Source organism: Protopterus annectens, chromosome 6.part1 (genome assembly GCF_019279795.1).
Source record: "Protopterus annectens isolate FY-2018-M chromosome 6.part1, PAN1.0, whole genome shotgun sequence".
NCBI lineage: Eukaryota > Metazoa > Chordata > Ceratodontiformes > Protopteridae > Protopterus > Protopterus annectens.
Window position 1 is genome coordinate 69159787 of NC_056738.1, and position 26159 is coordinate 69185945.

Genomic DNA, 26159 nt, shown 5'->3' on the forward strand with positions numbered 1-26159 from the left:
TTGAGACCAATCAGTGCCTCTTCAAAACTGCTGATTGCCCCCTATCAGCTTGTGGATGGGGCGGCCACTCACTTCACTCCACTCTTGCTACAACTTTGTGTCTTTCAACTGTGATGAGGTAAAGCTGCACAAGTTTTGAGCATAGTGCTTACAGAAATATTAACTTGTATGACTGTCTGACAGTGAGGTTTGCACTACTGTTGCTGGATATCATATTAAGGTTATGATATTGGATATCTGGAGCCTGGTGATTTCTGAACTGTAGTCAACATTTTAAAGTCGTTGCTTCAGAAATAAGCCATATATTCACCCAATAATACTATTGTTACCCATTACCTGATGAGCAAGCATGTTACCCGATGAACATGGCATAACATGCATGTTAACCATCCTATTCCTATGAGTAGTTATTGATCTGATGTTGTTTTCATTTCTTCCTCAACTGATGGGTCTCCGATCTGACTTTGCCACTTAACACTAGACTCATGGATCCAGCTCTCAAGCTCCTCTCTTTATCCACAATACCACACCATCCTGACATACTCCAGATCTATTTGCTGCCACAATGTTCAGGCATGAATTTTCTGCTCTCAAAGTTAGAGGTTAACTAGGAATTTTTATATCCTTTTTTGTGAGTTTTCTGTCTGTAGTATCTTTTTCCTCTTTCTTCCTTTGCCCTCTTATGGATTCTTCCTAATGTTCAAGTATTTTTCTAATATTTTAAACCCCTTTTCTAGTTGGGCCTTTCTACACTTGTGAGGATATTCTTCGATATACTATTGTTGGTATTCTTTCTCTTTCTTTTTTGTCTGCCCGGCCTTAAGATAATTCTGAAGTAACACTGTTGGTATTTTTTTCTCTGTTATTTTCATTTATAAACTCAGTCTTTCGTTTTGTCTGTTGTTTCAGTATGGCTGACAAGTGTACAGGCTTTAAGATCCCTAATTCTGATGCCCACAAGGAGTGCATTTATTGTTTGGGTGCTGCCCATCTGGAAGTTGAATGCTGCATTTGTTTGGTATTCAGCTGTCGTGGGTTGAGTGACAGGAAAAATAAGTTGATGTTAAATGGCTTGCTACCTTCTTCTACTGCTTCTGTCTTGGCTAATGCTCAAACCCCATCCAGTAACCTGATAAAGGGAAGCAGGACTCGTCTCCAAAAGAAAAGGAATCCAGGAAAGTGTCCCCTGTCCGTTCTAGTTTGGCTCAAACTTCCAACCCTCCAGCTAAAGTTTCTGAGAAACTGGATCCAGCGTCAACCTCGAGTCTTACAATTTCGAGCACCAAATCTCCTCAGATCCGATCTCCATGTTTCTCCATGGATCCAGTATCTTTTCAGCTCCATTCATCTTTCTTATAAGAGACACAATGGAAACTTTCTAGACCACCTTCCTCTAGTTCATCTCTTAGGTCCTCCAGGAATTTATTTGAGGCAGAGGTGGAAAGGATAATGAGGAAGTTTCTCAGGTCTTGGCTCCAGATGGGGGTAGTTCTATCTCCAGCTCCCATTGGACCCACGAGCTTACCTCAACCTTATGTATGTTCTTGTCCAGTCTGACTAGTGTTTCAGATCCTTTATATCCAAGATCTTCGAGCATGTCCTTGTTGGATCCAAAGATAAGCAGTTCTTCCACTCTGACCATGCTCCTGAGTCGCCCAGCTCCAATCTCTTTGGAGCAGATGACTCTGAGACGAAGCATTGGTGCTGCCTTCGGGGGTGGGGTTAGGGACAACTCTGAAGTTGTCACTGCTGTCCTTGCCTCTCTGCACTTCAACTTTGGTTAGCTTAGCTCCGACTCCTTCCTTGAGGCAGGGATCCAGGGGGATTTAGAGTTTGGCACAGGTAGCTGTGGTGCCAGTGTGACAGGCTGCTGTTTCTCCTGGACCTTCTGCCTTTGAGGTAGTGAAGAGGGCTTTTCTCTGTACACAGAGAGCAGACATTCTTACCATCTTCAGATCCTGTTCTTTGAATTTAATCTGTGAGCCTCTCATGTGTAGTCCACTGGGACTGCCACCCTGTAACTACTCTTCAGACGGTCCTCATCCAGGACTCTCCACCCTCTTCCAATACTTCACCAGACCATCCCACTGATGAGGTCCCTAGAAAGAGGATGTGCAAAAGGAGACTCCTAGATTCCCCTCAGGAATCTGTCACCAAAGACCCAAACTTCGATGAAGAGAAAAGGTCCCCCATCATCAGATCCTGTAACTTCTTAGAAAGGTGGATGGTATTCCAAACCCCTTCCCGAGAGGAGTTGGTGTTTCTGGAGGCTTTCAGGGCTGGCCCGGCTACGTCTTGAGTTGTCCCTCCGGTTGATGAGTTGATCGACTTTACCTTATGCTGAGCATGGATGTAGCCAGATACAAAGGGAATCCATATCTAAGAGGCCAGATAAGTTTTTTGCTCCACCAATATATAGGGCCCCCTGGAACAAGGAAGTACCAGTATATGCCATGGTGGTGGTGGCAGCCACTAAGAGGTAGCTTGTAGAACAGAACTCATCTGTCCATTACCTAATAGTGAGTCCAGGGCCTTGGACAGATTTGGCAAGTGCATTTATGCCTCTGCGTCCTTTGTTCTTCAGTTGCTGAATTATTTGGCACACTTTACCAAATTACAGAAGTATTTAACCAAGGAGCTTTCCAAATCTCTTTCAGGATCAAGTCTGTGGAGAACCAGAAAAAAAGATATCTGAAGTAGTTAACTTCATTTATCTGCAACCTGTGGGTATTCGGATCTATATCGGATCCGAGCCGGCAACATTTTATCAAGCATCTGCTCCAAGCTCCTCCCCTTACCCATAATCCCTCACCTCTCCTACTTTCTTTCAGATCTCGTTTGCCGCTTCATGCGTACGCATCGTGGTCTCTATAGCTCCAAGTTGGGTGTAGTAAGTGGAACTTTTGGTACTTATTTAGTGTGTGAGAGTAGTTGTTTGTGAGCAACCCTTCCTCCCCTTCATCTTTTTGTCGGTTTGTTGTACAAAAAAAAAAAGAAAAAAAAATTTGTTTAGAAAGTTTGTGTTTGAAATAGAGTAGGTCTAACCAACCCTTGTGTGTGTACGTTCCTGGTTTAGTGTTTGGCTGAGTGGAGTGTGTTTATGGCTGACCAGCCAAAACCAACGTTTAAAAAATGCACAGAGTGTGGCCACAAGCTTTCACTGGCTGATGGCCACACTCTGTGTGTTATTTGCCTGGGTGTTTCCCATCTTAGTCTGCCATGTACGGTGTGTGCAGGGTTCAACCCCAGGGTCTTAACCCCCCCCCCCCCAGGCTGGGACTCAACCTCCCTCCAAGCCTGCTGAGGCGGGGACTAAATCAAAGGACAAGGACAAGAGGGAGAAAGAGAAAAGGGCGGAAAGGCACTGCAAGCCATCTCCTGAGTGGGAGCCATTTCCCAGTCCACCTTCAAAAATTGTTAGGACCACTTCTCCTCGACTCCATTCCCCAAGGTTCTCCCCAGAGCCGACGGAGCCTTCAGACCAGAGGCCATCTTCGAGGTTGTCTCACAGGGCCAGATCCGAGTCGGTTGCCTCCTCGTGGTCGACTCCACGTCTGTTGGAGCTTGACGTGGACAGGATAATGCGGAGATTCATTCGAATGCAAATCCAAATGGGAGTCTTGCCAGGCCCCTCTCCAGCCGGAGAGGGGACCTCTATGCCCTTCTTCCATCCTATCTCTCCTTCCCCGATCTGACCTGCAGTTTCGGGGTTTATGGATCCAAGGATCTTCGGAGCTGGGGGTTTGGCACCGACGGTTCCTCCAACCTTGAACGCCGGCCATTACCTTGAGTTCCTCGGATCAGACTTTTTCGGATCCGAGCAACCCTCGGGGCCAAGATCAGGGAGCCGGATCCAAGGGAACGGAGATGTCTTCAGCTCCGACTTTGTCGGATCCAAGCTATTTCTTTGGAACCCTGGCTACCTTGGCCTCGGCTCCTATCCTCATGACAGAGCCAGGGAGAACTTCTTCCTTGCTGGTTGCCAAGGAGGTGCGCTCTCCTTTGACATTTGATGTGGTGGAGAGTGTTCTCTCCCAGGGATTGAGACCCCAGCCCATTGCCTTGGACTCCACCCAGGCTGCCATGGATTTGGTCACGACTCCCATCAGCTTGTCCCAGGGACAGCCCGTGCTAGAGGACCACCAGGTGGATCCCATCATGGAACCCCCCCCCCCCGTGACTTATGAGCCCTCTTCAGAGAGTCCGACTGAGGAGGCCCCCCGTAAGCATTCGTGTAAGAGGAGGCACATGGACTCCCCTGAGTCCCTCACAGAAGATACTGACTTGGATGAAGGTAAAGGTTCCCCCAAGTCACCTCACTAGGATGTCTTCTTTGGAGACATCATGGCCATCCTCTGCCAGAGGGGAGGTTGGTCAGCCCCAAAACCCTCTACACACGAGTCAGTATTTCTGGAGGCCTTTGGCACGGGCCCATCTACATCCTGGGTGTCCCCTCCTGCGGATACATTAGTGGATCTTATTACCACGCAGGCATGGAAGAAGCCTGACACCATCGAGCCAATACCCAAACGCCTAGATAGGATCCTTTCTCTTCCAACAGACAGACAGGCCTGGTACAATGGATCCCCTGTGGATGCCATGGTGGTGGCAGCTGCCACCAAGAGATAACTGGCTTAGGAAAGTTCTTTGGTCCACCCTCCGGACAAAGAGTCTAGGGAGGTGGATCGCTTTGGGAAGTGAGTCTTTTCTTCAGCGACATTTTCCATACGAGTGCTGAATTATTTGGCACATGTCATTTGACTCCGGCGAGACATGGTCACGGAATTCGCTGTGTCGCCCCCAGAGTCCTTGTCGCCAGAGGACAAGTGATTGTTCTTGGTGAAAATGTCGACTCTGAAATCCGTTTCAAACACGTCCATGCTTCTTCTTTCCCATGCCATGGAAGGAGCGGCTGGGACCAGCGTAGCTATGAGGTGGCACGCTTGGCTCAGACTCTGTCAATTCACAGACCCCTTCAAGGTTTCATTCACAAATGCTCTCTTTGATGGTTCCTCCCTGTTTGGGAAGACAGTTCATGACATCTTGGTCCAGAGCGAGAAGGACGGGAAGACTCTTATCTACCGTCAGAGTCCGCTTCTCTAGCCCTCAAAGATCCTTTTCTAGGAATCAGAGAGGGCAGAAGAAGATGTGGTTCCAAAAATCTCAGTTTTCCTGGGACACTCAGGACAACTCGTCCCCTCAAGGCAGAGGGGGACAAGACAGATGCCACCCCAGAGGCAGAGGGGGTCCAAGGAACTTTGGATCTAGGGAGACCTTCTTGGACAGACCCACGCAGCAACCCTGGAGACAGTCAGGGGAAGATTGTCATTGCACCTAATGGCTTGGGAGTCCATTACGATGGACTGTTGGGTGTTCCAAATAATATCCAGAGGATACTCCATCACGTTCGTTGCCCCCACCCATCCAGTCAAAGCGTCTCCTGGATGTTCCACCCGCTCAAAGGGAGGCTGCAGCGCACGAAATTTCAAAGCTGCTTTACAATTGGGCCATCAAACCAGTCCCCCCATATCAGTCCGGATCAGACGTTTACTCCAGGTTCTTTTTGGTGCCAAAAAAGATGGGGGACCTCAGACCCATATTGGACCTGTCAACCCTGAACTTGTATGTAGCCAAGAAGAAATTCCGGATGGTCACCTTGAAGCCCATTCTACCTTACCTCCGAGAATGCGACTGGATGTGCTCAATAGACTTCCAGGATGCTTACTTACCACATCAAGATTTGCAGAAGCTCCAGGAGATTCCTACGCTTCTGGCCAGAAGCCAATCATTTTCAGTTCAGAGCCCTACCCTTCGGTCTCACCGCAGCCCCCCCTAGGGTGTTTACCAAGGTTATGACAGTAGTAGCGGCTCACCTGAGGCTTCAGGGGAATTCAGGTGTTTCCTTACCTAGACGATTGGCTCCTCGCTGTTGCCACCAAGCTTCTACTTTGCATAGCCAGAGACTTCTTCCTGCATCTTGCAGTCAATCTAGGGATTACCATCAACATCTCCAAGTCCCACTTGAACCCAACATAGACCTTGGAATTCATAGGGGCATGGTTGGACACTCTACTATTACAAGTTTTTCTCACTCAGGACAGGGTCCAGAATCTATGGGCCCATGTGTCAGTGATCCTCTGCCCCAGGATGCCGATGGTGAGTGACGTTCTCCGAGCCCTAGGCTCCATGGTTGCAGCAATTTCAATTCTTCCATGTGCTTGCCTTCACATGAGGGTGCTTCAGTGGACCCTGGCAGTTCAGTGGTCTTGGTTAGACCTCCCCATGGACTACCCTATACCGATCAGCAGAGCCTGCAAGATTTCTCTTCTTTGGTGGTTCCAATTGCTGGAAACCTTGGCAGGTCGGCCATTCTTTACATCCCTAGCCCAAGCCACAATGACCATGGATGCCTCCCAGCTCAGGTGGGGGGGCACTTTTTGGGAACGATGGTCCAAGGCATGTGGTCCCAGACAGAGATCAGATTGCATATCAATGTTCTGGAAATGAGGGCAGTGCTTTTAGAGTTGCAAGCCTTTCACGCTGTTCTTCCCCTGGGGACAATTGCAGTTGAGTCAGACAAACCTGTCTGTTCTCTGGTACATCAACAAACAAGGAGGGACCAGATCTTACCCTCTCTGCCACGAGGCCATGAGAGTGTGGGAGTGGGTGATTTCCACCATTTGGTTTCTGATTGCAACGCACATCCCAGAACCCTACAACATTTTAGCCCGACAGACTGAGTCGGGCTATTCTAATGCCATATGAATGGTCTCTGAAACAGTCAGTAGCGGAGGAGATCTTCCTCACGTGGGGTCACCCTTTCTGTGATCTCTTCGCATCTCCTTCCAACGCAAAGTGCAGCGAGTTCTTCGCTCTGATCCTCTCCCCAGGGGACTCCCCCAGAGACGCTCTTGTCCATGCTTGCCCTCTGGGTACTGTATGCCTATCCCCCACTATCTCTCATTCCGAAGTTTCTTCAGAAAGCTTTACTGACTGGGGTGTAAAGTGATCCTCATTGCCCCATTCTGGCCTCGTCAAGTGTGGTTCCCCTTCCTCTGGTCTCATGCTGTAACTCCTCCATGGATTCTGGATCCCTGCCCGGATCTCATCTCCCATCCCTCGGGCATCGGTCCGCCCGATCTGAACAGCCTCGAGCTGACAGCTTGGTTGCTCCAGTTCCCTTGATCGCTAGGACACCTGGTCTATCATCTTCAGTAAAGAGTATTCTGGTGGCATCCCACAAAGCTTCCACTAGGAAAGTTTATCGCAGGAAATGGAAATACTTCTCTATTTGGGCTTCTCAGAGAAACCTAGATCATTTACAGCTCCGGTTCCTGCAGTGTTGGAGTTTTTGTCCTGTATTTTCCAACAAGGGGCTAGTTCCTCCACAGTGAAAGTACAACTGGCAGCAATATCTAATTTTCATGTTGGCGAAAATCTGAATGCTCTGGCCTCTTTGAGATTGTGCAAGGCCTTTCTAAATGATACTTTATTTTGCGTCCCCCGGTTAAGAATTCTGTCCCTCCTTACTCTAGTTCTGCAGGCTTTGGTGGCACCCCCATTTGAACCAGCAGCATCAGTAGACTTATAATGCCTGTCATGGAAGACAGCTTTTCTAGTGGCCATTACCTCTGCTAGAAGGGTTTCTGAGATCCAAGCTTTGTCTGCCGTGCCCCCTTACTTGATCTTTCATAAGACTGGGTTTCGCTTCATACGAACCCTTCTTTCTTACTGAAAGTTGCTTCTGAATCTAATATTAACCAGATGATTAATCTGCCTGTGTTCTTTCCAAATTTCCAGAACAAGGGTGAATGTAAGCTGCACTTGCTAGATGTTCATAGACAGCTTCATTTCTATTTACACAGGACTAAACAATTTCGTAAGTCTGATCAATTATTCGTGTCCTTTTCTAGACCCTTTTTGGCAAGGCCATTTCCAAGGTCTCCTTAGCTAGATGGATTACACAATGTATACTGCAAGTCTATAGGGATAAAGGCCTATCCCCACCTGGTCCTATTAAAGCTCATTCTACCAGATCTATGGCAACTTCTGCTGCTTTTTGGTCTAGGATTTCTCTGGATGATATCTGTGCAGTAGTGACCTGGGCAAGGTCGCATACATTTATTTCTCATATTATAAGTTGGATTTGATCTCTAGAGGGAGAGCATCCTTTGGCTCTGCGGTGCTCAGGAATATCCTTCCATGAAGGCCTTCCAGGAGTTTTGGTAGCTGGGGACTCTGTCCCACAGGTTGCAGATAAATGAGGTTAACTACTTCAAATAAAGAAGTTATGTACTCACCATAACGTTCCATCTGAGCAGTTATAATTAATTTTCTGCAACTGTCCCTCCCTCCTTTCCCCGAACCTGTTCTAGGTTAGCGTTATTGAGTTGCTAATAGTTTGATTAGTGGCAAATCCCATCTGAGGGACAGTAGGAGAGGTGAGATATTATGGGTAAGGGGAGGAGCTTGGAGCAGATGCTTGATAAAATGTTGCCGGCTTGGAGAGAAGCAGCAACCTTGGAAATAGTAAAGCAGCTAGAAAAAGTCATCCAAAGTACCCGCAGAGCAGACTGGAACTGGAACTTACTCAAAATTCTTTTTAGTGCCAAAGAAGACCGGGGACTTGAGACTAATTCTGGATCTCAGCCAAGTAAACTATTGTGTAAAATAGTTCCAAATGATCATGGTTCAGTCCATTTTGTCTGTACTTTGAAAGGGTAATTAGATGTGCTTAATACATCTTCAGAATGTATACTGTCATATCAAAATGACCAGCTGCTCTAGAAGATACCTGCTCTTTTGTCTAGGAGCCAGTCATTACCTGTTCAGATCACTGCCCTTTGGCCTCAACACAGCCATCAGGGTGTTTATCAAATGCATGGCAGTGGTAGCAGCTCACCTGAGACTGCTGGACTTTTGTGAGTTTCCATATCTAAACGACTGGCTCCTGACTACCCCCTCCAGTCGTCTACTGATTTAAGTAAAGGATTACTTGCTCCGGTTATGTTATCAACTGGGCATCACTGTCAATTACACTAAATCACAGCTTGCGCCTATTCAGACTCTGGAGTTCATTGATGCTCATCTAGACATGATCAACCAGACAGTTTCAATTCCTCTAATGAGAGTTTGCACTGTCAGGTTACAGGTCATGAAAGTGATCTCCCATTCTTAACCTACTGCAAGGTTAGTCCTCCAAGGCTTAGGATTGGTGACAGTAGCGATAACTCTAGTTCCATTACCCAGATTTCATACTAGGGTCCTGCAGTGGACTCTTTCAGTACAGTGGTCTGTTCTTTAGCATCCTTTAATTACTCCAGTCACGTTTGCAAGGAATATCTTCTTTGGTGGATTCATTCAGAAAAAGTTTGTCAAGGTCACCCCTTTGGTTTCCCACAGCCAGTAGCCACAGTCACCACAGATGTCACCCAAATTGGATGGGGGGGCATATTTTGGGAAGGATAGTCCAAAGTGCATGGTCCCCAGAAGAGGCCAATTTGCACATCAACGTCTTAAAAATGAGAGCAGTCCTACTAGCATTGTAGGCTTTTCAAGATGTTCTTCCTTAAGGGGTGATTGCAATACAAACAGACATGTCAGCAGCCTGGTATATCAACAAACAGGAGGGAACCAGATCTTAGCCATTGTGTCGAGAGGCAATGAGCAATCTCCTGTTGCCTTTTTATGGCAACACACATATTGGGGAAAACCAACATGCTTCCAGACAGACTTAAGCAGGTCGCTTTTGATTACTCACTAGTGGTCTGTCAATCAGAGTGACAGAAAAGATTTTTCGTAGGTGGGGCCTGCCATGCTGTGATATTTTTGCTTCTCCCCTGAACAAGTGCAGCAGGTCCTTTGCCCTGGTCCCTCCACAGGGGGCATCACTAAGAGATCCTGTAGTCCATGATTGTCCCTCTTGTCTTCTTTATGCTTATCCCTTGTAACCCCTCATCTCCAAATTTCTATGTTAAGCATCCTAGTTGAAGGGCGCAGTCATCCTCATTGCTCCCTTTTGGCCTCATCAGGTTTGGTTCCCTTTCCTCTGGCCTCATCTTCTGTATCCACCTTGGATACTGGATCCTTGTCCAGACCTTCTATTTTATCCGACAGGGATGAGACACCCAGACATAAACAGCCTCAATTTGACCACATGGTTTCTTCAGTTCCAGTGAAAACTAGACAGTCCATCCTTTCTTCCCCAATTTGACATATTCTTTTATCCTGTCAGAATCTTTCCACCAGGAAAATTTATAAACATAAATGGAAAAGATTTTCAGTTTGGGCCCTTCAGAGACACTTGGACCCTTTTTCCACTTCAGTTTCAGCAGTTCTTGACCTTTTGGCTTCCATTTTTAAGAATGGGGTGAGTTATTCTCCTATTAAAGTTCAACTAGCATCCATTTAAAATTTTCACTCGGGTGAGAATCCTTTCTCCTTGGCTTCCTTGAAATTGTGCAAGGCCTTCCTTAAGGGTACCTTCTCACTCAGGCCCCCAGTGAAAGATGCTGCACCCTCTTAGGATTTGACTATTCTGCAACAAGTCTTACCTTACCTCCTTTTGAATCCTCAATGATGATTAATCTTAAGTTCTTATCCTGGAAGACCGTTTTTATAGTTGCTGTCACTTCTGCTAGATGAGTATCTGAACTCCAAGCCCTCTCCATGAGATCTCCATACTTGACCTTCCATAAGAATAGTTTTTCATTATGAACGAACCTATCTTTTTTTTTTTTTTTTTTTTGTATACCTAAGATGCCTTCCAAATCAAACCTAAATCAGGTCATCAGTTTGCCTGTTTCCTTTCCAAAATTTTCAAACAAAGGAGAATACATGCTGCATCTTCTGGATGTATAGCGTACCCTTCCTAGCTTTCTGCCTGGAGTTCCTGTTGGTTATTAGTCAATGTGTCAGTTTGGTGTTTTTGATTTATTGACGCAGCTTAGATTTTTTTCTGCACAGAACCAAAGACTGCAGAAAAACTGACCAATTGTTTGTATCCTCCTCCAAGACCAAATTGAATAAAGCAGTGTCTAAAATGACGCTGGCAAAATGATGGAATGACTGTATATCCCTTGCTGATAAAGAAAGAGGTTTATCCTTACATAAGCCCTCCACAGCATACTCTACGAGGTCTGTAGCCACTTCATCTGCTTTCTGGTCAAGAGCTTCCATAGATGTTATTTGTGCAGCTGCCACTTGGTCCAGTGCTCATATCTTTATTATTCATTACAAGTTAGACATAATTTGGTTCTGCTATACTGTGCAATAGCCTTCAATGAGGACCACCCAAGGTTCATCTAGATGGGGACTTTGTCCCATCAGTCGAGGAATGAATAAAAATGACAACATCAGATACAAAAATTATGTACTCTCCATAATAATGCTTCTGCATTGTCCATTTTCATTCTTTCTCAACTCCCCACCCTCCAGCCACCTTCCCTTTCTTCATAATAACACCGAAGGTATATCCATTTGGGAACCTATTGGTTCCCTGTTTGGGTTCCAGTCTTTCTGTACATCTTTATCTTATCTTTTCATAATAAGTATGTGTGCGTGTGTGTGTGTGTGTGTGTGTGTGTGTGTGTGTGTGTGTGTGTGTGTGTGTGTGTGTGTGTGTGTGTGTATGTATATATATATATATATATATATAATATTAGTGTTGGGGCAGAAAACACAATCTGAGGTATGTTAGGATGGTGGGGCAGTGTAAGCAGCCAAGTCGGATCCAAGACCCATCAGTCGAGAAACAATGAAAATGGACAACACAGATGCATCATTATCATGAGTACATAACTTTTGTTTTCATTTTAGAATGTTTGTGAAAACTGATGCAAACCTTCAAAACTGTAGTGGCAAAAAATGAAAAGGAAAAACTAGAAAATCCTAAGCCCGCAGTTATTGGGTGTAAGTTTTATTGCGCTTGAGGTTGTTTCTGCTGAGTATTATCCAATTTGTGAGGAAACTGTGTGAATAGAGCTTCCATATATAATATGCAAAATGATGAAAAAAATAAGTTTGAAACAGCAGGATTAATACACACATCTATATAATACATGTCATTATAGATAGAAAGCAGAAAATAAAACAAGGTTCTGTGTGTTACAGCAGCATGCAGAAACTCACTTAATTGCATACAACAGTGCCTTAAGTTCATACGATAGGAGACTTAACACAGGCATTCCATCAGAAACCCATATAATGTGGCAAATGACATTTTGATCTATGTCCTGAATCCTTCTCTTCTCTTCTTGCTAAAGCCAGCCATGGCTGTAAATCTGTAGAATATTCAGCTTAGTTAAATAATTATGTAAAGGCTAGGAGTCTTCTTGTTGGTTGGTACCAAGTAAATTTAATTTTTAATCATCCGTCTTGGTGGTATCATAATGAATAATCTGTGCAAACTTAGACTCATTTGTCAGAATAAATTGGACAAATGTATTGGGTTACTTTGAGGTTAGTTTACACTTTTTCACATCATGACCTAGGAACTGAGCTTTTATTTACCATGCAGTATGGTGTGTGTATATTGTGACTATGATTATCTTTGCCAGTGCACAATTACATTGCTTAATTATTCATTACTGTTTTGTTTCTTCTTTTGCAGTGCTACCTGTTCACTTTCCTGTTTACCAAATGTGTGATGCCAGGACACAATAAGACAATACAGCGGTCCTTCCACCTATTTACATTTAAGCTCAGTCAAGGTTTTAAGTGACATGCTTCATTATAAAATTTGCAGTGATATGAAGAAATAGAGCTCTTTTGAGTTATTTCGTGTTAAGCTGTGCACTTTTTTTGTTGGCTAGGTAAGCTCACTGAAATCAACATTTTTATTTTTCCAAGATGAAATTGTAGCATGTTAAGCATGTTATCATATATACAGTAGGTAAGAGGAGTTTGTCAGGCCCTGAAGCCTGGTCTGCAGTTTTATACACTAGTGCCTTAACTACCATGCTGCCATTTTCAGCATTGACTCATGAGTACATTGTTGATTCTGACTCTGACTCACTCACTGTCTTAATCTCTGCTCTAGTAATGTGGATACATCACATAATTTAGATTGTTACCTGTTAGGAAATCAATTGCTTGTAAGATATGTGGCACTGCTTTATTAGTAGCATATTATTTGGGGATGCTATTCCCCATTTGATCAGCTAGTTGCCTAACATTAATGCCATTCTTAAACAGCAAAGAATGGTACAGCTGTCAGTTTGTGGTATTTCTTTCCGAGACATTTTCATCAACTCCACAGCTATATGGAGATGTATCAAAAAAAGAGACGTGCCTTCAGCTGTAGCTCTTGGCAGGAATATAGCGTTATGTTACAATTACAACTAGTCTGAACTTAATGAAGGTGATTTGTGTAGGTATGCATTTGAGACTGTTAGACAGCCCCCCCCTTAAGAGTTTTTCCTCAGAATGTGGTGGATCACTGCTGTTTCCAGCTGGATCTAATAAATATAAGGCCTAAAATGTGAACTAAAGTACTCTTAAGAAGGGTTTTTCTCCAGAAATGGTGAGCAATTACTTTGTCAACAATTAGATTAACTTGGAATAAATGTATGTCCAAAAATATTAACTGTTGCTTTTTGCATTTTATTGCATAGGACTGTTGATTCTACCAAGAATGAAAAACTTAATAAGTTTTGACTTTGATCACACAATTATTGATGATAATAGTGACACGTGGGTGGCAAAATGTTCTGACAAAATGCTTCCTGACTGGCTTGAAAATTCCTGTAGACGAGGATTTTGGACAGAATACATGGGCAGAGTTTTCAGCTACTTGGGTGATCAAGGAATTGGAGCAGCTGAAATGGAAACTATTATGACCAGCATACCATATACACCAGGAATGATTGAACTGTTGACTTTCATTGCAGATCACAAAGATTCCTTTGACTGCATAATAATTTCTGATTCAAATGTTGTTTTTATTGATTGGATTTTGAAAGCAGCAAACCTCCAAGGAGCGATAGATAAGGTGTTCTCGAACCCTGCAGTATTTGATAATAGAGGATATCTCACTGTTCAGTGTTTTCACTCTCATGATTGTATTGAGTGTCCTGTAAATCTGTGCAAAAGAAAAGTATTGGAAGATTTCTTAAATCATAGTAAGCAACAAGGATTGCAGTACAGTAAAATCATATATGTTGGTGATGGAAGGAATGACCTGTGTCCTTTAAAGTGTTTAAAAGAAAATGATATTGCCATGCCTAGAAAGGGATATGCATTAGACAAACTAGTTTCTAGAATATGTGAGCATTCTCTTTGTTTGAAACCCTTTGTTAAAGTCTGGTCATCAGGGAGTGAAATATTATTTCATTTGAAACAATTATATAAAACATGTATTAAAGAAGCCTGTACTTTTCGTGTTAATTGTGTACTGTTGCCCACATCCTTCACTTCACCTTTTGCATGTAGTTTTCCTGTAGGAGTATTTTCAGACTATTTGAAGTATAGCATCACACCTTGGGACATTTGGTAGGTGGCAATTTGATGCACCTAATTTCATAAAAACTTTCTTATTCGGCATATTATGTCATACCCCAAGAATATGCAACTTATTTCATACTCTGAACAGTCTGTATTATAAGTTTTTCTTCATAATGCATTATAACAGGCTGATGCACATTACTGCTCCTGTATTACTAGTTGTGCATTTCATAGATGTGCTGTGCAAATGAGATGTGAGGAATTGTACAAGTTAGCAGAGTATGATTCAGTGTGTGTTTATATGTAGTAGTAGTGTGATCTTTTGATTTTTGATTTATACTGTTTTTTTGCTATCCTTGTGTGTGCTACTCCTGGGATTCACAGGATCAGCAATTTGATCGTCTGTCCGTTGCTGGGTAGATAAGTCACTGTTCGGGAATACTTTTCAATTTTTAACTGTTTCTAGATGTTAATTTGAAGATGAAAAGTTGCCATGTCTGTTTAAGAATGCTGGCAATATTTTGTGTTTTATTATTTTGATGAGACTGAGTGGTCTGTCAGACAGATTATCTTCTATTTATATCTCCTAAGAGATAGAGTTTAATTGGTCATCTTTTTGTGAGGAGACTTGGTTTATTTAATTACTATTTGTGCTTAATTACTGGGGCTTTGGTATTTGGTGAGTGTAAGTGTGTGCACTGCTTGTGAACACTTTTCTCTGACAACTTACCACTTCACCAACTCTTCCCAGCAATATGAACCAGGAATTGGGCTGTATTCTTGGCAGAACAATGGAACAGCTTTCTGGTCCCTTGGTTCTACCTTATCCTGGATCAACACAAAAGAAAACCTGCAAGGAGCCATTGCCAACACAGTGGGCTCAGCTAAAGTTTCGGCCACTGATGGGTGACTGCAGTGGCCATTATGGGTTCCTCAGACCATTAATTTCTGGCTGCGGAGCCCTCTGGTGTGATATCATCTGCCACCATGAACTTGGGCGTAAGTCATCTCCTCTGTGGTTGTTCAGGTGCTCCCGACAGTCATGGAGAATCAGCAAGAAGTGCATGCCTACTTAATCAGGTTGAGACCTTTTCCCTAGGCGATGTTCCATGGTTCAGTCAGACCCCTTCTAGGGATGCCCTTAAAAAGAAACAAAGCTGAATATTTATTTTTCTTGAGCAGTTTTTTTTTTCAGTTGATAAGGGTGAGTTTATTACTTTGGCAAATGTTTTGTTGCAGACTTTAAAACCTTTTGAAAGTGACGAACTTTTGTGGGAAAAAATAGATCTGTCCACACAGTTTCTAGGGCATCTTCTGTTTTTTTTTTTTTTTTTTTTTTTATTTCTGCCTCCAGATCTCAGATTCTGATTCAGAAGAAACCGTTAACTCAGAATCTCCTGTAGTGGAATTTTCTTTTTCTGCAACTGTTTCTAGGATGAGCAGTGTTTCAGTGGGAACAAGTTGATATTCTTTCCTCTGTGAGGAAACATTGAGTGCTGCATGTGAATTTACCACAACCCAATCCTGTTCCTTCTCTTTTGTCAACCTTGGAGGATGTTTTTGATATTACATGTCATATGCCTGAGAGTCAATCTACAGCACCTAAAAAAAGGGAGACAGACTTTATAAAAGTCCCTCAGTCTTGTTTCCTCATCCAGGGTCAGATCCAGCAGATGTTTGTGTCTAGTCCAGCTGTAACATAAAACATCTAATTGTAGTGGGGAATAATTTATAATGTTTAAACGCTTTCATCCCTTTGAGTCTGGAAATTCTTTAGAAATTGAAAAATATTAAAATAGTTCATTTAAATACAAGTGAAAAGTCATGTGTATGAGTCGCATTTCTAGATACACAGTACTTAAACTGCTTAATTTGAAACACAGCTGAATACAAATTAAACAAAGTATTCAAAATCACTAAAAATGTTGAAACCTTAATAGCTAGTTATACAGTAAAGAAATATAACGCTAAAAATTATCATTGATAAAACATAAAATCTGTATGTGGAGAGCAATTAAATATCTTTTCCAATAAAACTGTTATTGTGTAGAGTTAATTTTTTTTATTAAGTCATAATTTGGCTGCTCTGAGCTTTAAAAGTTATTGCTAGACACCCTGTTATTTATCCTTGGTGGCACTGTTGCATTCAAGCATAACTGCCAGGCTAACTGCCTTCCAGGGACCACTTCTGATGTTAATTTAGAAGGGACGAAAGCTCTTAAACTTTGTAGTAGTTTATTAAGCCTGCCTCTGGGTCTTGTACAGACTACTGATGCTTCTCATCAGGTGGTTTCTGATAAAAGAAAAAGGGATTCCTCTTTTCCTGAAGATATTCAAAAATTGAATCTGAAGAGGAGTGTGATGGGACATGGTAATGTTGATTTGAAACTTCTCCATTATTAAAAAACATAATAAAATATTGCATCCCCTTGCATGTCTGTGTAGAGCATTGTTCACCTCTTTCCTTTTAATGTCATAAATGCTCCCCAATTCTTGTGGCGAGTTACCGTTCAGATTTTCCAGTGTAAAACTGTAACATGAAAGGCAGCTTGCAAGATACTGTATACCACTGGTCTTACAATTGCAATGACCTAAACTGGGTATAGTTCTATCCCAAGTAGGGAAAGTAACATAGCGACTGTCATTAATATGGGCACCATTTGCAACTACCTCATTTACACAAATGTGGATCAGATGGTATCACTAATGGCATTTCATTGGACTCATTTGCTCTCTTTTTATATTCATATTTCTACTAAATGTACTATTGACTGTTATCAAGTTGTTCCTTCAAATTAGTATCAAAAGAAAAGGCCAAACTATGTTAATAATAGTTCTGATTTAATTACTGTCTGTAGAAAAAGGGTCAACCGTTTATCTTAAATATATTATCTTGAAGATTAGGGTGTACCACTTCCTTCCCAAATTGACACCTCCCCGTAGAATCACAGAAAATCGTGTTCCCACACTGACCTCATAGTAAATCAAAGGAGTTTCTATCCCCTCTTTAAAAACACTTAACAAAATCTTACATGTTTTAGAAAAAAGCATTGCCATGTGAAATTAGGCAGGATAATCTAACCAGTTGGCCTTTCACCACACAATGCTTTTGTTTTAAAAGGATGCCAGCTATCAAAATGCATGTAAGAGTTTGATATGAGTTTCTGAAAAACTGTGGAGGCATAACAATTACTTCCTTAATTTTTATAACCAAATGATGTACTTGTGCTTTATCAGATTCAAAAATGAATTTTAAAACTCAGTGGTTATATATAAATATTGTATGAATTTCAGCATCTCCTCCTCTGAACCTGACCACACAATAAAGATATCATTCATGAAGTGGCCATACATCATATGATGTTTCTGCAGTACAGAACCAAGCACAAAGTCAACTAACTCACTGACAAGATACATACTGTCAAAGTGGGTGACTTCACCTCTAGCAAAGGACCAGTCGCCAGTGGCATACCATAGGGTTCATTGCGGGGCCCCTTACTGTTTGGAATTTATTGCTCAGATGTCCAGGCAGACTTGGATGGCCTGTGGCTGACAGTTGCAAACTAGGAGCAATTGAGTCCCCCAACGTTGTTAATATACTGTACACAGGAGGTTGATGCACACAAACGGTTGTGACAAAGCCATGGATTAAAGCTAAATGCAAAAAATGCATCATTATTCCCTTTGGGAAAACTGACATCCTTGCTAATTACATTATAGACAGCACCCTCCTTAAGTGTAGACCCAGTGGTGTGTAATCTCGGTACTCAGGTTGATAGCAGTCTGACCTTTGACTGTCATGTATCCACAGTGGTAGGGAAATCATTTTATGTGGCACATCTTATAAGTAAAGGTATTGCATCTAGATCTAAGGATGTTATTATTTCATTATACTTGGTCCTCATCAGACCAGTAATTGAGTACAATGCTCCCTTTTGCATGTGCCTCGCCAGACACCTGCATCAACTGGAGAGACCACAGGTGTTTCTCACAAAAAATTACAGGGTACACAAAACAAGTCTTCCGTGGAAAGACTGAAAGCCCTGTTACTGTATTCTGTCTTCTACGGGTTACTAAGGGGTGACCTATGCCTGGCTTACAGGGCAGTGTCTGACCTGGCCCTGATGGAAAGGTTAAACATTCATAAATCAAACTGCACAAGGGTCGCTCACTCCAGGGATCTTAACCTAGCTTCTGGCATGAACAGGTCATGCTGGAGAGAGAGATGCATCTCCCAGAGACTGCCATGCCTGTGTCTGTACCTTAATCATTATGCCAGCTTCCCACTGTAAAATAAGTGTTATCTGGATTTGAACAATGCATCATGTGTCCTGTCTTTAAAGTCAGCAGACTTGCACCTTGTGCCACAGAGACAGTAAGTTAATGAGAGCTAGTCCCTATGTGAATTTGAACCCACAGCCATAATTTATGCATATTGGCCTCTTGCTGTACAGGCTGAGCTAACACACAGCACAAAAATACTGCCACAAGTTCACAATTATTGTCATAGGTGAATGCTAGGCTAACTGCCCTGAAGGGCCATTTTAAGCCTAACCAATAACCAAAGGTGAGAATCAAACCTTGTACTGTTCATCTAAGAGGCAAAGACTTTAACCATTATGCCAAACCTTCACAGAGCCCCTCCCTGACTCTCTTCAAATGCAACCTAGATCAGACACAGATGAACAACTGGTGTCAGAGTCAAGGACTAAAACTAAATGCCAAGAAATGCATAATAGTATCCTTTGGGAAGTCATCCATCCATGGTAACTATCATATTGACAACATTCCCCTTAGAGCTGACCCAGTAGTCAGGGACTTAGGGACACACACAGATGGTAATTTAGCCTTTGATCATCATGTGTCTACAGTGGTGAGGAAATCATTCTATGTTGCACAACTTATAAACAAAGGTACGACATCTAAGTCCAATGAAGTCATTGTTCCAATGTATTTGATATTCATCAGATCTATCATTGAGTACAATGCCCCCTTTGGTATGTACCTAACCAGGCATATCCAACAACTGGAGCGTCCACAGAGGTTCCTCACTAAAAGAATACGGGGCATAAGTAATATGTCCTATGCAGACCATCTCAAGGCCCTATCCCTGTATTCTGTCTCCTACAGGCTTTTGAGGGGAGATCTATCCCTGGCATACAGGGTGTTGTCAGACCCCACTCTGATGGAATTCCTGCATATCCATAAAACAAACAGTACTAGAATTAACCATTCTAAACACTTAAACTTTGCCTGTGATATAAATAGGACCTGCTGGAGTGATAGGTATGTATCTCAGAGACTACCCCATCTGTGGTACAGGCTCCACATCCATGTGAAGCAGAGTTCCTCCATAATTCGATTCAAGTGCAATTTGGACAGTTGGATGGGAAACCAGAAATTCATCCCTGGTTTGGCACTTATGTCTCTGATGCAGATAGATAACCTGTAAAGGGTTCATCTCCCAGGCCCATACTTACACTTATCATGGGTATCAGAACTTGTCAGAGATTTGGGATGCATGGCTAGGCTTAAAAAGGCCCTTGTGGTCGTTAGCCTAATAAACACCTACGAACCTATAATGGATGGGTGACTGTGAATTCATTCCTGGGGTGGTGCCTATGTCCGTCCTGGTCAGAGGAAGTTGGTGTTAACTACCACAGACCCTTAACTCTGCAAACTTCACTCACCTATCCACCAACAATTGGGGCAACTCGGGATAAATATGGCTAGGCTAGTAAGGGCTCTAAAGCTGTTAGCCTATTAACCTATGAACAACTTCTCCCAAACATGTACAACTACTTTTGCATGTATAGGGACAGAGGCTGCTCCCATGGCTAGTGGAAATATTCCCCCTCAAAATATATGTAATTAGATGTCAACTCTCTTATTAGAATTTGCTACGCACACTTATCAATGACAATTTCTTCTTTGTGTATTTATATTTATATATATATATATATATATATATATATATATATATATATATATATATATATATATATATATATAAATATTGAATATTTGTTTACTGCATTACTGTTTTTAAGGTCACTTTTTAATGGTTTTGAATGATATTTTAATTTGGATTCAGCTGAGTTTCACATTAAGCAGTTCAAATATTGTGTATCTAGACACGTGACTTTTCAGTTGTATTTAAATGGAATATTTTAATTTTTTTCAGTTTCTGAAGTAGTCCCAGACTCAAAAGGACAAGAGTGTTTAAACTTTATTGTAGTTTATTAAGCTTGGCTCATGGTCTTATATAGGCTATTAACACTTCTTGTGAGGTGGTTTCTTGTAAAAGGAAAAGGGATTCCACTCTTCTTAAAGATATAAATTGAATCTGGAGAGGAATGTGATATGACAGATGCAGAATTTTCCCCTCAGACTTCTGATTCAGACTCTGAGGTTCATAGGAGATTATTAGCAGAATTTTCCCCTCAGACTTCTGATTCACTCTGAGGTCCATAGGAGATTATTAGGCTAATTTCTCAAGAGCCCTTACAAGTCTAGCTAATTTTACCCAGCATTTACCCAATTTTCTGTCCCTAAGATAACAAGGGTCAGCAAGTGAGTTTTTTTACATTTTTTTACAGACAGTCTCTGTCCATAAGGGACTTGGGTGCCACCACAGGAATAAATTTGAGATTTTCCATCATTGGTCCAGATTGCGCTTGAAGATGGTCAGGTTAAGAGCTCTGTTTCACATGAATAGTAAGTCTATTCCAGAGGAATCTCTGGGACGCATATGTGTCTGTCCAACATGATGTATTCATGTCAAAGATCATGTTTCGGTCTTTGGAGAGGGTAACCCTTGTGCAGTTAGTTTTGTGAATATGCAACATTTGCATCAGATCTGGATCAGAGACTGCCTTATAGGTCAGACACAGATCACCCCTTAGTAATTGGTAGGAAACTGGATACAGTGATAGGGCTTTTTAATCAGTCCACATATGACATGTTGGTTATACTCTGCATTTTTTTTTGTTGAGAAACCTTTGAGGATGCTCCAACTGTTGCCTGGTGAGGTACATGCCAAAGGGTGTATTGTACTCAGTTATTGGTCTGATAAGGGCTGAGTACAGTGGTACTATGACATCCAAACAGAGAACATGTTATCTGAATCTCCTTGTCAAGGATTCTTTTCTTCTCTAAGACTGTTTCCAGAATGTGCTAGTATTTTCATTTGGAAAATGCTTGAGGTTTTTCATCCCTCAGAAAGTACTATGAACTGTTAAAACTGGAATTCATAAAACCTCCTCCCATCTCCCAGTGGTGTCAGCATTGGAGGATCTGTTGGTCACAGCCTGTGGTTGCTCTGATAGTCAGTCTGCTGCACCTAAGAAAGAATGTACAAAGTTCCTCAGTATTTCAAATTTTTATGCACTCATCCCAGTCGTGACCCAGTGGTTATAGCTTTAGTTAACCCAGCTGCTACCAAACATTTAGTTAATTCTAATCCTTCCCTTTCTGACAAGGATGGTAAAACAGTTGATAAATGTAAAAAAAAAAGTGTATGCTTTTGCAACTTTAATATTTTGAATTGTCAGGCTCATATGTTTAAAGTTTATTCTAGCTAATTGTGAGGGTATGAGGAGCTTTTTATCTGAAGTTCCATCCTGTGAAGAAAAATTTGCATTGTGTGGTTTAGTTTCTTTGGTTTCTCAGGTTAATAATCATTGCTTAAAGTGTAATCTGCTGTCAATTTTCTTTCATTCCTCAACCATTGGGTATCCAATCCTCTGATCTGACTCAGCTGATATTATAGCTTATGGTCAACTGAAATTCCCCAGCTCCTCCATACCCATAATGCACCAACCCCTATCATACCTCAGATCTTGTTTGCCGATTTTGTGTATAGACTTAGTCAGCTTTGCTGTTTAGCATATTGGTTGAGATAAATTTATTCTTAAAACCCCCTTTTCCCTCAAGTCTCTATAAATGTATACGCACTTCTGATGCCCATGATCTTTGTGTATACCATTTGGGCCTTGATCATCTTAACATTGAATGTGAGACATGTAAAAGTTTTAATCCGCATGCTTTGGCAGATTGAAGAAACAAGTTGATATTAAAAGAATTGCTCCCATCTTTTTTTTCAGAAGACATATCTGGGGCTCACCCCCACCAAACATCTTCCTAGGACAGTCCTAAAAATTCTCCAAAGAAGTTGGTTTCTTCCACTCCATGTATGGAGCCAAAAACTCTAAATCTAATTCAAAGCCGTTCTGCTCCAAGATGTCTTTTACGTCTCCTAGAATATCTTCAGATCAGGGCACTTACAATCCAAAGATTCTTCCTCTGGTCTGATATTCTCCTACTATTGACCCAGTTCCTTCAAGACTGCTGCCTCCCTTACTTGAGAGATGATGGTCCAAGTCACCATCCATCGCTTCATCTTGTTCTTCCAGGGTCTCATGGAAGCCGACGTGGATAGAATCATGAAGTTTCTCTTTGGCACAAATGCACGATTCCTTCTCCGAGCTGACAGTTTACTTTGGAGTCCTTGGATCCAAGTTTGCTGAGACCATCTGGTTTGGATCTGAGAGTATTGGTCTCCTTGGATCCAAAGCATTCTCTGAGCACACTGACTCTGATGAGTTTGAAGCTGAGTGGCTCTCTCAGCTGTAGCATCCCGGTCGGATCCAAGGTGTTGGAGTCGACTATGAAGTTTGTGAAGCCGTCTCTGCCCCATGGAGCCTCAGCCCTGGTCAGCTCAGCTCCAGCCTCTGCCTCAGGTGTGTTGCCTTTGAGGCAGATGGAGCTAGTGGGACAGAAGCATGGCTTCTCAGTTTCATCGGCTTCCTTCTCCCTGGGATGATCTGCCTTTTAGGAAGTGGAGAGAGTGTTCTCTGCATTGGCAGGACAGAGGGTCTCTTCCCCCCTCTGATCTACCTTCTACGTCCCACATGTTTTGTGCCAAGGAGCCTCGACATTCAACTGTACAGGGACAGGCAGTCCAAACCCCCCACACAACCCAGCAGGTCATTACCCTCTCTTCCGACACTTCCCCGGAACATCCCTCCAAGGAAGTACCCAGGAAGAGAATGTTGAAAAGGAGGCATACCAAAGAAGACACAGATTTCAAAGAAGGGGAAGGATCCCAAAGATGTATCATTTGGAGACATTCTGGAGATCCTGAAGCAATGGGGTGGTTGGTCCTCCCAAAATTCTTCTCTGGAAGAATCTGTGTTTCTGGAGGCATTTGGATCTGGCCTGTCTACTTCCATGCTAACTCTGCCCACTGATGAGCTCATTGATTTGATCTCTCAATGGGCATGGAAGGAACCTGACGTAGATGCCAAGAGCCCAGACCAAATTCTGGCACTTCCAACAGGAAGGGAACACTGGAGGAAGGGAGTACCTGTACATGGCATGGTTGTAGCAACTTGCAGAACAATGTTCCACTGTCCATCCCTCTAGTAGAGAGTGCAGGGCTTTGGACAGGTTCTGAAGCATATCTATGCTTCAGTGACCTTTGCTCTTAGGTCACTGAATTATCTGGCACATTTTACAAGATTACAGAGAGATTTGATTAAGGAATTTTCAAATACTCTTTCAAGGTCCTCTGCTGCAGAGGCTTAAGCTACAGTAGCTTCACCGTTGGCAACTCCAATCCATTTCAAACTGCTCCATGAAGCTCATCTTTCATGCAGCTGAGGGTACCTCAAGGGCGGTGGGTTCAGGCATCTCAATAAGGAGAGATGCATGGATGTACTTGTGTGACTTGCAGAGCCCTTCAAGTCTTCATTCATCCGTGCTCCTTTTGATGGATCTTCCTTATTTGGCCCCAACGTGAAGGACACACTGTCCAGGTGTGAGAAGGATGGAAAGACTCTCTCTGCTGTAGGCGTATGTTTTTCAACCTCCCAAAGGACCTTTTCTAGGAACCAACATGGGGGATGACCGATGTTTCAAAAAATCTCAGGGATCTTTCCAAGATCCACATGGAGATGGTTCCCTCAGAAGCAGAAGGGGGAACACTAATGGAAGATGCCACCCACATGGCAGAGGTGGTCTGCAGAGCTAAGGATCTACAGATTCTTTCTCTGCCAGACCCTACCAGTGCTCCTGAAAGGTGGACCAGTTGTCCCACTGTGGAGGCTATTGGGGGTCACTTATCTCTGCACTGGAGAGCCTGGCTAGATATCACAAAAGACACTTGGGTGCATAGAATTATTTCCAGTGGTTATACAATTTCTTTTCCCTTTCCACTTCCATTCTCATGTTTCCTGATGTTCCACCCAATCAGAGGAAAGCAAAAGCTGCTAGAAAAAAAGAGTAATCCAAGAAGTCCCATCAGACCAGAAAGGACCTGGAACTTAATTGAGATTCTTTTTAGTGCCAAAGAAAACGGGACTGGAGACCAATTCTGGATCTCAGCAACTTGAAAAAATCTGTTTGACATTCAAAGTTTTGCATGATCCCTGTTCAGTCCATACTGTGTTATCTACACAAGGACTATTGCATGTGCTCAATGGTACACATCTTGAAGGTCTGTTGCATAAAAATGAACAGGTGGTCCAGAAGGTTCTTTATGCTTCCAGCTGGGAGCCAGTCATTGCCAGTTCAGAGTTCTGCCCTTTGTTCTCACCACAGCCCCCAGGATGTTCAAATGCATGGCAGTGGTGGCAGCTGACTTGAGACTGCAGGGATTCCAGGTGTTTCCATCTTTAGGTGACTGGCTCATTAATACTCCGACCAGGTTTCTACTCATAAAAGCAAGAAACAAGGTACTCCAAACTTGCTCCCTTCTGGGAATCACTATAAACTACAACAAAGCTCAGTTGCTTCCATCACAAACACTGGAATTCATAGGAGCACATTTCAATATGGTATTTATTTGCGACAGCTTCACTGCCCCTAAACAGAGTTCAAACTTTAAGATTCCAAGTTGCAAGAATTATTCACAACATCAAAATTTCAGCTCAACTAATTCTTCAGGCCTTGGGGTCTATCTCAGTAGCTGTAATTCTTGTTCTCCTGGCAAGATATCATATGATAATTCTCCTGTGGATGCTAGCATCCCAGTGGTCAGATCTTTATCAGAAGATGCAAGTTCAAATAAGAATTGCACAGACATGCAAGAAGTACTTTTTTGTGGTGGATAAGGTCAGACCAGATTTTACAAGGCTGTCTGTTCATTCTCCCCAAGCCCAAATCCACGGACACTTCCCAGTTTGAGTGGGGGGGTCACTTACTGGGGAAAACGGTCCAAGGCACTTGTTCCATGAAGAGGCAATTTGCATATAAATGTCCTGGAGAAGAGAGCAGTGCTCTTAGTGTTGCAAGCTTTTCAGGATGCTTTACTTGTGGGAACAATTGCGATCAAAATGGACAATATGTCAGCAGTTTGGTATGTCAACCAGCAAGGAGGAACCAGGTTGTATTCCTTGTCGAGAAGCCCTGAGAGTGTGGCAACGGGCGATCTCATCCAACTACTTTGTGATAGCAATGCACATTCCAGGAAAAGTCCAACTTGATAGCAAACAAATTGAGCAGTGTTAAATTTTGAAAATATCAGAAGTAACCAGACTCGCACCGTACTGCTGTTTCCATTATAGTTTAATCTGTCCAAACAATTACACTGTCTGAGATTATTTCAGTTCTATCATAACACAGCCAGCAAAAAAGTCCTTTTGATTTTCACTATATCGATTAATGCACACTTAATCAAGACATCACTAAAGAAGAGAAAATGTCCAGTTTATATA

General features: G+C 42.6%; 1 protein-coding gene across 2 annotated transcripts in view; it reads left to right on the plus strand.

Moving 5' to 3' along the window:
- The window catches only part of PHOSPHO2 (phosphatase, orphan 2), a 136184-nt gene extending 120450 nt beyond the window's left edge, over window positions 1-15734 (plus strand). For both annotated transcript variants that reach the window (XM_044075495.1, XM_044075496.1), the window contains exons 2-3: window positions 12611-12812; window positions 13614-15734. In XM_044075495.1, the coding sequence (XP_043931430.1) occupies window positions 13634-14494 (861 nt within the window). In that variant the 5' untranslated portion in view covers window positions 12611-12812; window positions 13614-13633 and the 3' untranslated portion in view covers window positions 14495-15734. The remainder of the gene's footprint in view (window positions 1-12610; window positions 12813-13613) is intronic.
- Window positions 15735-26159: the final 10425 nt, after the last annotated feature.